Source organism: Budorcas taxicolor, chromosome 19 (assembly GCF_023091745.1).
Source record: "Budorcas taxicolor isolate Tak-1 chromosome 19, Takin1.1, whole genome shotgun sequence".
NCBI lineage: Eukaryota > Metazoa > Chordata > Mammalia > Artiodactyla > Bovidae > Budorcas > Budorcas taxicolor.
In genome coordinates, this window is record NC_068928.1 from 51,544,999 (window position 1) to 51,559,656 (window position 14,658).

At 47.1% G+C, this 14,658-nt stretch overlaps 1 protein-coding gene across 1 annotated transcript in view; it reads right to left on the reverse strand.

The window, feature by feature from the left end:
• Window positions 1–14,658, reverse strand: part of LOC128065403 (E3 ubiquitin-protein ligase RNF213-like) — a 118,221-nt gene that overhangs the window by 45,894 nt on the left and 57,669 nt on the right. Inside the window, exons 20-29 of the mRNA XM_052658592.1 lie at window positions 14,317–14,466; window positions 11,020–11,609; window positions 10,536–10,698; window positions 8,693–8,910; window positions 7,701–7,841; window positions 7,427–7,594; window positions 5,711–6,866; window positions 4,849–5,042; window positions 4,248–4,403; window positions 21–3,626 (exon numbers count right to left, since the gene is read on the reverse strand). Coding sequence (XP_052514552.1) covers window positions 21–3,626; window positions 4,248–4,403; window positions 4,849–5,042; window positions 5,711–6,866; window positions 7,427–7,594; window positions 7,701–7,841; window positions 8,693–8,910; window positions 10,536–10,698; window positions 11,020–11,609; window positions 14,317–14,466 — 6,542 coding nt within the window. The remainder of the gene's footprint in view (window positions 1–20; window positions 3,627–4,247; window positions 4,404–4,848; window positions 5,043–5,710; window positions 6,867–7,426; window positions 7,595–7,700; window positions 7,842–8,692; window positions 8,911–10,535; window positions 10,699–11,019; window positions 11,610–14,316; window positions 14,467–14,658) is intronic.

The window sequence follows — 14,658 nt, forward strand, 5'->3', positions numbered from 1 at the left end:
GAACACAGAAAGATAATCACCTCTGTGAAGATGGCATGGTGTTCTGAATCCATTGTGCGAAGGTGAGCCTGGAGCAAGTCTGCAAAGGAGTTATGCTGCTGCCTGTAATAGTATTCTTCCGACAGGGACTGTGCAGTGAACTGGCCTAGTGCGGAAGCATTCAGCCGAACCACAGCATCAGGGGTGGCACAATCCAGCAGCACTGACTTGGCCTGCTCAGAGACTTTCTGGTAACGTTCACCAGTCAAGGCCTCGTGCCCTAGCTGCTCTATGACCTGGAGCACCACAGAGGCACACGTGTCTGAGTGGTACCCAATGAAGACGTCAGAAGGGCTGTATTTGGGTCTGGCTAGAAACTGCTCAGCTTTCACATCTACAAACTTCTCTACCCAGACCTTGAGCTCTTCCACGATATTCTTCTGCCATTTCTCCAAAACAGTGTTGATGTCCAGATAGTGCTTCTCCAGCCGGTTAATGAGGGGGATGGGAAAACGTTTGTAGACGACATCTTTCTCCTCAATGACTATCAAGCGGAAGTCTGGGTGAACCCGACATTTGACCCGATGGGTCCCCAGACCAAGGTCCACGTACTTCTGACCGCCGAGGTAGACGTAGTATTGATTGAGTGCGTCGTAGAGGCTCTCATAGAGGTTCTGCAGGTTGAGCAGCACCACCATCTTGCCAGTTTCCATGCAGATCTTTACTCGGTTGATATTTCGGCAGATCTGGGTATACTCTTGATCTTTGGGAAAACTGGATCCAAAAATAATCTCTGGTTGGTCTGTTTTGAAGAATGCCTGCTGCAGGATCCGCAGGGCCACGTAATTTCTGGTCAGCACAAGCAGGTAGCGGGACTCGGAGTCATCCAGCTCTCTGCCGTGCATCTTCTGAAGATGGCCGTATATGTTCTGGTGGATCAGCTGCATTGTGCTGACCTCCTCTGTGTACTTTGCCTCGGGTAAATTGGCTGAAAAGATGTCCAGGGCATGAATGTCGTCTTTGCCACTGAAGTTCCGAAGGACAGCTTGTGCAATGTCTTGAGGGGAAGGCTCCTTATTGGAAGCTTTTGCTGCAGCAAAGACCATTTTGATGAGGCTATAGTAGTCACGAAGCCCAAAGAATTCCTTGTCCTGCCTCTTACACACTGTTTCGTAGGCTTTGGCAAAAGATGTGAAGTATCCTTGGATTTTTTCTTGGACAAGGCGCTCTGAAGCACAGATTCCCTTGGCACTCTCAATGAGCTCTCTTTCGTTGGGGCTGCCACGTGACACAAATATACCCCGGTTCATCTTGGCGGGATCCAGGGCCCAGTTGGAAATGCCTATGAAGCCAACTTTTTTGTGGGGGGCAGGATCGTCTTCAATACATCCATCTTCCAGCAATGGGTGCAGTGCCTTCAGGGGCATTTTGGGTGAGTCTTCTGCTAGTCCAACCTCATCTAACACCACCACGGAGACATACTGCTCAAGGTCCTTCCCCTGCTGGAAACGGGCACACTGCTTGAAGGTGCCTATGATGCCCTGTGGGGTGGAATGTGGACTACACTGGAATGACACCAGATGGACCTCCTTCAAGTGCCGGAAGAGGTCCGAGTGTGCAGCCTGGCCTTGCATGGCGTCTGCCACGATGGTCTTGGCGAGAGATTTGGAGCTGCCGGGCTTGCCCACCAGGAAGAGAGGAATCTTGAGCTCAATGCAGATAACCATCATGAAGACGTTCTCCTTCAAAGCCAAGTTCCTGGCGATTGTTTTCCTCAGAGATACATCATTCAGAAAAAGATCCTGGGTTTGCGTTATCTCATCTAGGATAACCCTGCTGTCATTATATGGTGCAGGAAAGAACTTGCAGATAGCTTTCCGATAAGATTCCTTCTTCTCTAAAGAGGCGTGGTAACATACCCCAATGGCCAGAACCAAGGACCAGAGGACAGGATCTCTCTCAAAGTCATTTTGGATGACCCCAGTCTTAGAGAGAAAGGAATCCAGCTTAGACAAGAGCATCTCACTGTGGTCGTAAAACCATTTGAAAACTTTCACACAGCGTTCTACATCCCTGAGGCTGACAAAGCTGCACTCATTTTGTCTTTTCCTCATGAAACCCTGAGAGGCAGAAAGCACTTCCGTGATTACATGAGTCTCGCTCTGCACCATCTTGATGGACTTCACCAGTCTCTGGACAATCTGATGGATGTAGAGCTTTTCTGCAGAGTCATTCAATTGTCCAAAGTCCCACACCAGGGGGATCAGGCTCGGTGGCAGAGCATGGACACGGTACACCAGCTGCCTCAGGGGGATGGAGCCAAGCCTCTCAGCCGTCTCTTCTGCACTAACCCTGTACCCCAAGCCAGCTGACTCCAGACGGCAGATCATCTTCTGGGTGTGCTTCCGATAAGGGTTGCAGGCTGCAATGATATGCAAGCCAGAATTCTTAACCAGGGGCTGGCCACCCACTGTGTGGTCACATAGGACCTCTTTGATGCAGCTTATGGCCTCCGTGGTGTTGGCTTCATCGAAGAACAAGATGGTGTCCAACTGATATTGGGCCTTATTGAAGCAGGCCAGCTCTTCAGCATCCCTGACCTTGGAGTAGATCATGTCGGCAGTTGTTCCTCCGTGGACCTTGACCAACTTCATGGTTTCAGCATCAGCACCCCCACGCCTCAGGTCACTAAGGAATTTAATGAGTCTGGTTTTCCCGCAGCCGGTTTCTCCCATGATAATGACGGGGATGCCGCACCGGAAGCGCATCTCAATGGCAAGGATCTTCAGCATATTATCCGTGGTAAGCTCGTATGTTTCATCAGGGTCAGTGGCCCACTGGATGCCCAATGCCAGGCACAGCTTTTCAAGTTTCTCATGTCTGGGCAGCTGGTCAAAGTCAATGTTGAAGGGCACTCTCTGAAGCAACAGTCCCTGGTACAGTTGCTCTGTCATAACATCCTTCTTGATTACTTTCCCACTCAAGCGGTCTATGGCATCAACACCACCGTTCTGGTTGGACCGGAAATGGAAACCTATAAACGTCATGGATGTGTGGTCACTGTTGAAAAAAACGTATGGGTGGGGCTCCGACTCCCACCTCTTCCGGAGAGAGAAAGGGGCGAGGTCTTCTTCTTTGACCCCATCCATAGTGAATGTGTACTTCCCCGGACTTTGGTCAGATGTGTGAAGTGTAGGTGTGGCGAAATCTCGGGCCATGAAGATCATGAAGGTGACCACAAAGTTCTTGAAGCCCATCAGTGTGTCTCCAACAAAGGTGGGATCACAGAAGAGAGAGGCCTCACAGTCTCGGAGCTGGTAGTTCAGGAACTGAGCAAAGTTCCAAAGTTCTGACCAGGATGGGTTTATCACCCCGCAGTAAATCAGGAGGTGTTGAATGCATTCGCCAGGGCTGCCCTCAACAGAACCTTTTCGGTACTGGAATGTGTCTAGGTTTTCTTTCTGATGGAACCGTCTTAAATATTGGTAAGGTCTCTGGAATGTTTCACTACAGAATGCTCTCAGATCCATTCCTGGCTCTTTGTAGCTCTGCTGAGGACCCAGCTCCATGTTGATCACTTCTTTGGGAGGTTTGCAGGTCACTTTGGGGAAGACATCTAGAAAATTGAACTGGGGGACAAGTGCATTCTGGAAAGGAGAGACACAAATGAAATGAGTTATGGCTGAATTTCCCAAAAAGTGCTTTTGTGTTTTAATCCTCAACATGGTCTACATGGACCTTTATGAAAAATTACTTTTCATGAAGGGATTTCTGTAGATACCTCTTTGCATGAGGTGTTACCTTCTGCACATTCAGGCATGGTGTGAGCTGCACTTGTAAATAACAAAGCCCTTTTCTACTCAGCCTCTTGGAAATAAATCTCTCCATCAAGCACATACCTGCGTGTTTGTGTGTGTGTATGAGCATAAAACTCCCTTCAGTTAAGAAATTAATATAATGGAAGTCTCTTTCCCATGTTGGCTGTCATTAAAAAAGATAGTGCTTCTCCTAGCACATGAATTTTCTGCATTCCAATCACCACTGGCATTTAACCCAGACACACAGCACTCACCCCAAAGAGAACAAATCTAAGGTACTATTAATTAATAAAAGAATCTTTGTATTCCATGCATTATTTAAAACTAAGTTTAAAGATTTTTCTTTACTAACACTGCACTCAGCTACACTGCTAAGGCAAAAGTGGGGAATCGTAAGCATGAATAAAAGCGCCTGCCCCCACGGCAGCATGAGAGTGCCCTGATACACACCAGCTTTGAAGGCCTTCGTGGCAAAGTCGAATTCCTTTCTAGGATTTCAATGATATATAAGTGACATGGGTTCCGAAGCCACATCTTCCCATTTATATCCATTAAGTACTGGAGAACGAGGAGTTTGAAAAGAAACACCCAAATACCAGTCCGTACCTAAGGATAGAATCATGTGGGCCTGTAAATACTTACACAAAAAACAGCAGTCCTCCCAACCCTAAGGGCCTTCTTATTCTGCTCTATTTTACAATGATACTGAGTATCAATACATGGAGAAAGAAGAAATTCTTTATACTGGAGATAGAGTAGGGCAGGATGTGGAAGCTGTGTCTTTCTCTATCCAGCCATTCAGCTAGAACATGGGGGCAACTTACTGAAGTGAAAGTGAAAATGTTAGTCGCGCAGTTGTGCCTGACTCTTTGCGACCTCATGGACTATAGCCTGTCAGGCTCCTCTGTCCATGGAATTCTCCAGACAAGAATACTGGAGTGGGTAGCCATTCCTTTCTCCAGGAGATCTTCCCGACCAGGGATTAAACCTGGGTCTCCTGCATTGCAGGCAGTTTCTTTACTGTCTGAACTATCAGGGAAGCTCGACTTACTGAAGAGGTCATGTCAAAGTGGAATATTATGGGTCTCCTCTGATACGTGGCATCCAGGAAAGGCAGAAGGGACCTCAGGACTTCGTTCTCATCCACCTGAGGGTCAATCAATCGAATAACTTTTAGAGGCACTTTTGGTCCATTAAACTGCATTTTCAGCTGGTCCTGCAACCTCTTCACAAAGAGAGACCTTCCTGTTGACGTGAACATATAAAAATTAGATGCCAGGGCTGCAGATAAAGAATGAGAATGTCCATAAAAATCACTTCTCTTTGTACAAAATTCAAAACTGATGCAACCTAACGTCAGCTTAAAGAATACATACTTGAGCCCTCAAATTTCCTTGCTGTTCCCCACCCAACAGCCCTGCTGCTTCCTGGGACTAAGGATGGAAATCTGAGAATGAGATCAGGACAGCGGAGCTTGCTTCATGGGGGAGGGGAGTGAATGTCACTGGACAGAAGGGAGTACCATTAAAGGGATGCAGTCAACAGAATGGAAATCAGGATGGTGACTGAAGGTGGAGGCATCTGTTTCTTCTCAAGACAGAGGAAATATACCTTGTCCTGATCAGGACCCACATCAATCCCAAAGTATTCAATGGACTTAAAAAAGAGAGAAAGAGAAAAAACAGCAGAGAAGCCAGTTTAAAAGAGGAAGATGGCTCAGCCAAGCTGGGACCAGGTGAGAAAAGTATCCCGTTCCAGTGCCGGCCCTGATTTATAATTTCAGGTGAGTCAATCCTTCAGGGACTTAGTTCCCCACCTGCAGAAGGGCTTATCTGAGCTCACCTTACTCCCCACTGGACAAAGAAGGGCCATCAGATGGTCCCTGGGACCGGGGACTCAGCAGCCATTATTACCTACACCCGCTCTCTCCGAGGCTACGATTCCAACACACATGCGGTCCTGGAACACGGCGGCGGCTGACGGGGTCTCTTCTGGGACTCGGAAGTGGTGAGCCAGGTAGGCCTGGATGTCCTTGAGAGGCGCCTGGGGGGTGACAAGGACCTTGTGCTGGCTGAAGGCAGAGGGGAGGTAGCAGTGCTCCCGCTCACAGTCACAGACCATCACAAGCCGGTAGTGCTCCCGGTGGGGCTGCGTGCACAGCCTCCGGAAGAGTGCCTCTGCCCGGCAGGCCACCTCGTAGCTCAGCTGGTCCGCATACAGCAGGCTATAGACCCTGAGTCCCTGGGAGCCTGGGGTCAGGCAGCGACGCAGGAGCAACGCCACCTCCTCAAACGTGGTTTCTGGGGTGCAGAGCAGCACTTCATCATAGGTGGGCAGGGGCTGGTGTGGGGTCTGCATGTAGATGGCCAGGGCGGCTGGCAGTACCTCAGAGTGGCCACAGACGACGAGGTTGGGCTGGCCCTCCTGTAGGCCATGGGAGAGCTCCCGCTGCACAGGGGGCCCAGCCATCCTCGCCAGGTGAGCGAGACAGCGGCCAAGGGCCTCCAGGTCCAGGCAGTGAGGCATGAAGACTCTCATGTGTTTCATTGAGAGTTCCATGATGGCCCTCAGCTTGTCCACCAGTCTGGACTCAGAGAAGAGCAACAGTACCAAGTCTTCCACCGCTGTACTCTCTTGGTGGGTGTTGGCCCTTCCACTGGGCCCCCTGCAGGCCTCTGAGATATCCCATGGGGTGCAGTTGCCTTTGATGAAGGAGAGCATGGTGAGGGCCGCGTTGCTGGGCCTCTGACTCCCGAGCTCCAAGCCCAGGTAAACCAGCTGCTCAGCAGTGTAGTAGTTGAGGTAAAAGTGCTCAGCTCGCTTCTCTGCCACGAATCTCTCCCAGCAGCCCAGGAAGTCCTCCAGCTGCCGGCAGAGGGCTTCCAGCAGCTGGACGACTGGCCCGCCCTCCACCAGTGGGCCCACTAGCCTCAGACAGAAGTCCAGCCGGATGGAGGCACCGTTTACGGGGGTACAGTACACTTCAGCTGACCAGGCCCTGAACAGCATGTTTCCAGCAGAGTAAAGGTTTATGAAAGACTGGACAAGCCTCTGCACGTTGCAGAACACCTGCAGAGAGATGACATGTAGTCTAGAATAACACAAACAGATTTATAAGTCGAAGGGCTGGGGTTCATGTCCTCCATGGTTCACTGTGGGATCTCAAGCATGAGCTTGATCACGGAAGGTCTTCCTTTCTTATTTCCATAGTCTCTTTCTTAGGAAGCAATATGTTGTGAAGATAAAGGATATCATTTATAAAGTACAAATGAATTTTACAGATTAAAAATTCATAATCAAATGGAGAGACTGTTACATAAACCAATATGCCTTTACCATTGTGGTTACTGTGGATTTCGATGAACAATGTCCAACTACATCTTTAAGTATTTTGGGATGCCTGCTGATTTACGGAGTAAATGGACATCTCTTTGGGTCATGAATTCGAAATACATGCACTCTGCAAGACCCACTGGCTCTACTCTCCACAGTTTTAAGAGCAGAGTGATTCGTATAAATTAAAGACAAACTCAATCTCTTCCGACTTCCCAGGCACCTCAGCAGTGAGAGTGCTCAGCCCAAACAGATGGGATTAGGACACTTGCTCCAATGTAGATATAAATCCTTACCTCAGAAAATACCTCTACAACTTCAGCATTGCTGTGTTCTTTCGTGCCAGACATCAGCATCAATTTGTTCAAAAGCTCTTTCAGCTCTTCTAAAGAGTAGTCTCGCTTCTCCTTGTGGCCTCCCTGGCCCTCGGGAAGGATTAAACGAAGAACTGTGTCTGGGGAAATCTGTGGAACAGGGCACAGTCAGAGGTCGATTTGGAGAGGCAGAAACCCCCTGACAACAGCAGCTTGTGAGAGCCTCCTGCAGCTGTGCCTGCAATGTGAGGCTCACCTTTTGGCCATCCGTGGGAGCCTTGATCACATAGATGCCTCTGCTGTTGATTGCTGTCGCCAGGGACAGGGATGAGAGCTCCACAGACCCATGACTCTCCTTCACTGTCTTCAGCCACTCGAGGTTCCGGGCAGAGTCACGCTGTCAGGACAGAAGGAGAGAAAATGGGCCGAAGCTTGGGCGTGATCTTCTTCCTGCCACTCTCTCCACCTCTGCCTTCCAGGGACAGGCGCCTCCTCCCCTTCTCTGGCCCAGTGTGCCATCACCCACAGGGGAGGCGTCCCTCATCTGCTGCCCACCACTGCCACGCGCTTTGGGTCTCCCTCCTGGGTCACGCGCCGTTGCCGCAATGGCTGTTCCTGTGTTCCCACCCAGTGCCCTGGATACGTGGATGGGGAGCGACAGGCATGACCTCAGCTCCCTTGAGAAGGCGGCCTTCAGCTGGGCCCCTAACCGGGGATAATGCTGGCTGAAACAAGCACGTGAGCTCTGTGTGCTCCTGCCATTCCTCTTCCCCTCCTTCACCCCTAGTGGGGTCTCAGCCACCCTGTTAGGCAAGTTATGAACTATAGGCTTGCTTGAACCCTGGTGCAGCTGATTTATGTACACGGAAATGTTTACTTTTCTGATTAAAATTAAATCTGTACCAATTGTGGCAAGTATGGAAAAATACCAAAATGTATAGCATATTAACTAACAATTACCTCCCTTCAGAGAAAACCACTGGTAACATTTTAGCACATTTCCTTTCAATGTTTTTTCCCATATATTTCCACCAGAGAGATCACTCTTATTTACATGCAGTTTTATATCCAGTTTTCTAACAATAGGACAGAGAAAGCACTTCCATTTGGGAAGAAAAACTGTTTTTAAACATCCTTTTAAAAGGCTGCATTAAAAACCTGCCATGCGAGTGTGCAGTCACACCGCTAGTGTTTCTAAGTGATGCTTCACTAAACTTAACCTGCTCTGGAGCCAGAAATAAGACTCACCAGTTTCGTGGGCAGGTTGTGGTCATTATCCAGAGCCTTCCACAGCTCTTTCAGGTGCTGCATGAACTCATCAAAACCCGCACTTGTATCCAGCTCATAGAGCAGGGGCGCGTAACCCTGCACAGCATCGTGGAAGCAAGCCACCCGGTCCACATCAATGTCATTCTCCCCCGCAGAGATGGAGGCCAGGTCCACGAACACCTTCAGTTCGGTGGTGCCTGGGGCAGGAGGGGTAGATGAATGCAGGGCTACCCTGTGATGACAGGAGCCCCATATCTGGAACAGTGCTCCTTACTGGTGCTATTCCTGGATAGAGGATTTTTAGGGTTTTCCCACTCTTTGCTTCAATAAGAACCTGCGGCACTTTTTCTTTTGCCATTTATGTTGTTTAGTGGCTAAGTCATATCCAACTCTTTTGCAATCCCATGGACTAGCCTGGCAGGCTCCTCTGTCCATCGGATTTCCCAGGCAAGAATACTGAAGTGTGTCACCATTTTCTTCTCCAAGGGATCTTCCCGACCCAGGGATCGAACCCGATTCTCCTGCTTGGCAGGCAGATTCTTTACCACTGAGTCACCAAGGAAGCCAAGTCATTTATGTTGATACTACTGAACAAGACCTGACCCTACTGAAAAACACCAATGTCTGGGCATTGCATAGGTTTTTTGTGTGTGTGTCTTATTTCATGTAATCCATGTAATATTGCCATTTCATTATTAAAAGTAAGCTTAGCTGGTAAATAACATGTTGGCAGTCATCTACAATCAACGGCTGCTTACTAATCAAACGAAGCAGTGAAGCTGGGATGAGATTGAGCACGCAGCTCATCCCCTGTCCCTGGACAGCAGGGCCATCCACCTTCCTTCTTTCCTGCCTCCTTCTTCCCTCCATACATTAATTCTGCCAAAATCACCCAAGTTACAGAGCTAAAAAGACTGCCAAGCCTGTGCACAACAATAAGTAGATGCGATTACATTTAGGAGACAAGGCTGCCTTGGCTTCTAGTAAAAAAAAAAAAAAATCAAGCAAAGGAAAAAGCTAAAGGGACATAATTTTTAAAAAATTATCACCTGCTGTTCACAGCATGCATCCAGAGTGAGAAGGAAAATAAAGTAGCCAAGGAAGTGGCTTTTACACCAGCAAATGAGTGATACTATCTTGATATAAATTCTACCTACAAACCTAGGCACACCTTGCACATTTACCTAATGAATACAGATGAAAACTTGCTAAGAGACTAGATTTTAATTATTCCAATCACTAAAATAAAAGGAGAATTATGGGAGGTGATGGAGGGCTAATTATAGTTACAATGGCAATCATATTATAAGATATAAATGTATTAAAGCAATGTGTCATGTACCCTAAGTTTATGCAATGCTATAAGGAAAATAGTAAAGTGAAAGTCGCTCAGTCGTGTCTGACTCTTTGCCACCCCATGGACTATACAGTCCATGGAATTCTCCAGGCCAGCATACTGGAGTGGGTAGTCTGTCCGTTCTCCAGGGATCAAAGCCTGGTCTCCCACATTGCAGGTGGATTTCTTACCAGCTGAGCCACAAGGGAAGCCCAAGAATACTGGAGTGGGTGGCCTGACCCTTCTCCAGCAGATATTCCCAACCCAGGAATTGAACCAGGGTCTCCTGCAATTACCGGCAGATTCTTTACCAATTGAGTTATGAGGGAAGCCCTTATATGTAAAATACATTTCAATTTAAAAAGTTTGAATGTAAAAAATGCAGAACATGATCAAGGGAGTGACTTCCCAGAAGTTCAGGAAGACCACGCTGTGAACCATCTAAATAATCTCCAGCCTTCTGGCCACCACAGTGACAGACTGTACCTCGGAGAGCCTCCTGGACCCAACTAGTGAACTCCTTTCTCTGGGACAGCTCCTTCAGACACTGACACCGAGTCTCATCAATATCCTGCAGAAGCTTTTTGGCACGGATAATTTGTTGGTTGATATGGTCCAGTTTTTTGTGGCGAAAGTTGTCCAAGACAGTCTAAGAAAGTCATCAAAGAAAGCTGTCAAAGACAGTCTGCAAGACAAGGCAGTATGTGGGCTGAAACTGGCTCCTGGACCCCCAAGAAGAACTGTCCCAATAGTCCCTCCCACCAAACTTCTAAAACTGACACTAGCAGTCACACTACTGGTAAACAAAGGTAAAAACAAAGCCCTTGGCATATTCAGGCATTGAATAAAATACAAATAACCCAGAAGGAAGCTGTGAAATCATCTTGCCCAGTTTTTCAAAGCCAGAGATCTGGGATCTCCCCACAACTGCCCCACCCCCAACCCCAGGAGTCCCCAGTAAATAACTTACAAAGCTTAGTAAGGTGTGGAGAACACTGAAGTCACCAGTCAGGCCCAAATTCTCTTTGACCTCCAAGATGACCTTGGCTGAGTCGACAGCCTGATGCAGGTGATGGTATTCCTTGATCTGCTGGACTCGCTCCTTGATCCAATCCTTCTGGTCTCTGGGATACAGAGCACACATGGTCTGGAGGTCTTCAGTTAGGTCGCTGTATTTATTCACAAAGTCCTTGAAGATGTCATCGATTTCCCCAAATGTGACCTCCCCTGACTTCAGATCCTGATACAGTTTTGTAAACCTTTTGAAACAAGGACAATATAAATATTCATACACCTTTTCAGGCTGAAATATCTCCCTTTCCAAGTTCTCTTCTGGCTCACTCAGCTCCTGTGCGGCTTCTGCCCAGAAGATCTGGAAGATGTGACTGTCCTTTAGCAAATATGCGTTTTTGGCCATTTCTTGGACTTCAGGGCTCAGGTTATAATGTGTTGTCCACGTCGAGTCAAGGGAGGTGGCTGACAAAGTCACTGTCACAACTTGGTTTAACTTTTTCCCACTGAGGTCTTCTGAATGTCTTTCAGCAATCTCTCCAAAATCCACTTTTAAAACCATAAGAGAATGTCAAGTCAAACTCTATTCACAATATCATTTTATTTTACTTTCCCAGTTTTCACTCCCCTTGCTGCTCATAAGCAAATACAAGTGAACACACTTGCTGGCATTTGTTCTCAGTGAGTGTCCTTAAATCTCCACCCTCGCCTTGCTCATCAGTTTTCTTGACAAAGAAGGCTTTGCAACTTCTGGGTGAAGATGACCATTTGAAATCTGCACGTTTCCACTCCCTCCCCAAATCCTGCTGCAATGACAGAAGTGAGATTGTTTTTCAAAAGCCATAAAGCAACAGCGCTGGGAAGTATAGAAAAGGAGATCACAGCAACAAAACTTTGGAACTTGAAAAGCAGATGTGCTGAGGGTAAACAATGTTTCAAGGCTGAGAACTTGGGGTCTTAGCCCATAGTGGGGAAACCTGAGATTCTGCCAGGTGTCTGTCATCACAGAATTTCCCACATGCACACACCCTGGCTGCACAGATGCTGGAATTTGGGAGGTGGTGATGAAATAAGGAGGACTGGGCTGAAAGTCTGCATAACGAGTCATCAAACAGGCTCATTTTCATCCCAACCCATTCCATCAGCAGGCTGATGGCACCTCTTCCACCCTGGCATGCAACAGGTAGTTTATATTCTAGAGAGGCTCTAGAGGGCTCACAGAGGGCTCTCTGGATTGGGGGGTTTCAGGTACACGGCGGAATAAAGGCATTTCCAGACACCTACCCTTCGTCGGGAAGCTAAGGGTTGGTATGTGCCACTACATTTCAGAAGCTAGAAAGGAGAAGAAAGGACACAGGGAGTAGAAGGAAGGACTGAGGCTAGATACACATCTTGGATGCTGAGAACCCTCCAGCCCTCATTTCTGTCTTGACTCCTAGAGACTTGGCAGGCAGCCCTATATCTTCCAGGCAAGAGACCGGTGATCTGAGCAGCCCAAGAGAGAGGAGCTAAAGATACAGGCTATTTCAAAGCCTAGGCATCCCATCCTCAGAATCCCCCACCAGGGCGTTAGTCCCCCCTCTCAATATAAACAGATAAAAAAGAATTCTAGACAGAGGAGCAAAGCCTTAAACATGAAAAATAGACATTAAAACATACCAAGAGATAAAAGCAACTTGGAGGAAAGAGGAAACTATTTAAGAAAAAGAAAATCTCTAAATCAAAAATATGAAAAATCTCAGAAAGATATGATACTATAACCATGAACCAGAACAGGATAGTACGGAAAAAGGATCACTCAAAGCAAAAAGAGTTCTTGCAGACTAAATAAAAGTAAGAAGAAAAAGTAAAAAAATTAATGGCAAGCTTAGAAAGAAAACTTAAGAAACTGCTCAGAAAACAGAACAAAACAAGACATGGAAAATAGGAGAGAAAATGTATGGCAGTTAGATGACTATTCCAGGAGGTCCAATATCCAACTGCAGATTCCAACAAGAGAAAAAGTAATCACTTAACTAACAAAGGAAGCTTCCCCAGCACTCAAGGACTTGGATTTCTAGATTACAAAGACCCACTTAAGTATGGCCAGTACAGCAGATAGGAAAGAGATCCACTCCAAAGAACATCACTATGCCATTTTCAGAATAAGGGGGACAAAAAAAAAAAAATCTCAAGAGCTTCCAGGGAGAAAATATGTCATCTACAAAGGATTAGAATCCAAACCTGCTCTAAACAATGACCCTGCAGAGACAATGGAGCCACAAACCCCAAATCCTGAAGGAAAGATCTGCACCAAACCACAGATCTCCTGGGAGGGCAGACGTTTTCAGACAGGCAAGAACTCCTGGGCCTCTTACTCAGGAGAAACAGAGTGTGCATTTCACTAAAACACAGGAGTGAGAGCAGGGAGCCATAACACCCAGGATACAGATCCAGCCGAGAAGAGAGGCAAGATACCCCGAGGATCACTTATCTCTGGTTTGGCGAGATTCTATCTGAAAAAGCAAACGGATCTCCTTTGGGGGAAATTCAAACAGTTGGTAAAGAGTCTGGTATTGAGTTTAAAAAAATAAATACATTGAAAGCAAAGCATAGCACAAGATGAGACTTTTAAATCTAGAGAAGACAGTTTGCATAAGAAGGTGAAGGTGAAGTCGCTCAGTCGTGTCCGACTCTTTGCGACCCTGTGGACTGTAACCTACTAGGCTTCTCTGTCCATGGGATTCTCCAGGCAAGAATACTGGAGTGGATTGCCATTTCCTTCTCCAGGGGATCTTCCCGACCCAGGGATCGAACCTGGGTCTCCCGCATCGCAGGCAGATGCTTTAACCTCTGAACCACCAGGGAAGCCCTTGCATAAGAAGTGGGAAAGTCATGGCTCGGGTGTAAAGAGTGCATTTACATAGTCATGGCATTTAAACCCTGAGGGCTGATGAAATTAGGATAAAATTGGAGGGAAGTGAGGTTGGAAAGGCTATGTGTACAAGACAGAAACTGGAAAAACAAGGAAATCTAAACCCTAATTTTCCATACATGACAATGTTTAAACCTGAAAAATCAAGAAACAAGCTATTTAGAGCTATGTCAGTTAATTACCAAAAAATTTTTAACTTTATTAAAAATTAACACATTAGAAAAAGCCTCCCCACTCCAAGAAGGGCCGCTACTCTGATATGTTTTTAATCATACTCTCCTTTGACGCTTCTCCCCTGAGAACCTTTCAATTCTGTTTATTTTAAAGCTTTAAGAATATCACCTTTTATCACGTCTTTTATCCTCTCACACAACTTCAGGAGAGAGTCAACATTTGTCTTCTCTTTCTTTAGCATGAATAGTTCGTTCTTCCTCTGACTCAGCACTTTCCTCAGATGGTGTTTTTTATCTTGGGCTAAAGAACTTTCACTCTCTGGAACAAAAAAAGAAAGAAAGGAAAGGAAGTCAGTAGAACAAACAAATATCCATTTTGTGCCAAGCCATTTCTTGAACCTCCTGTGAGTATGCGGCACATGCTGGGCTGTGCAGGGATGGGGGGGGGGGGGGGGCGGGGGGAGGGGTGGGGGGGGGTGCCGGAGGCTGTATGCGTGGCTACTCCAAGATG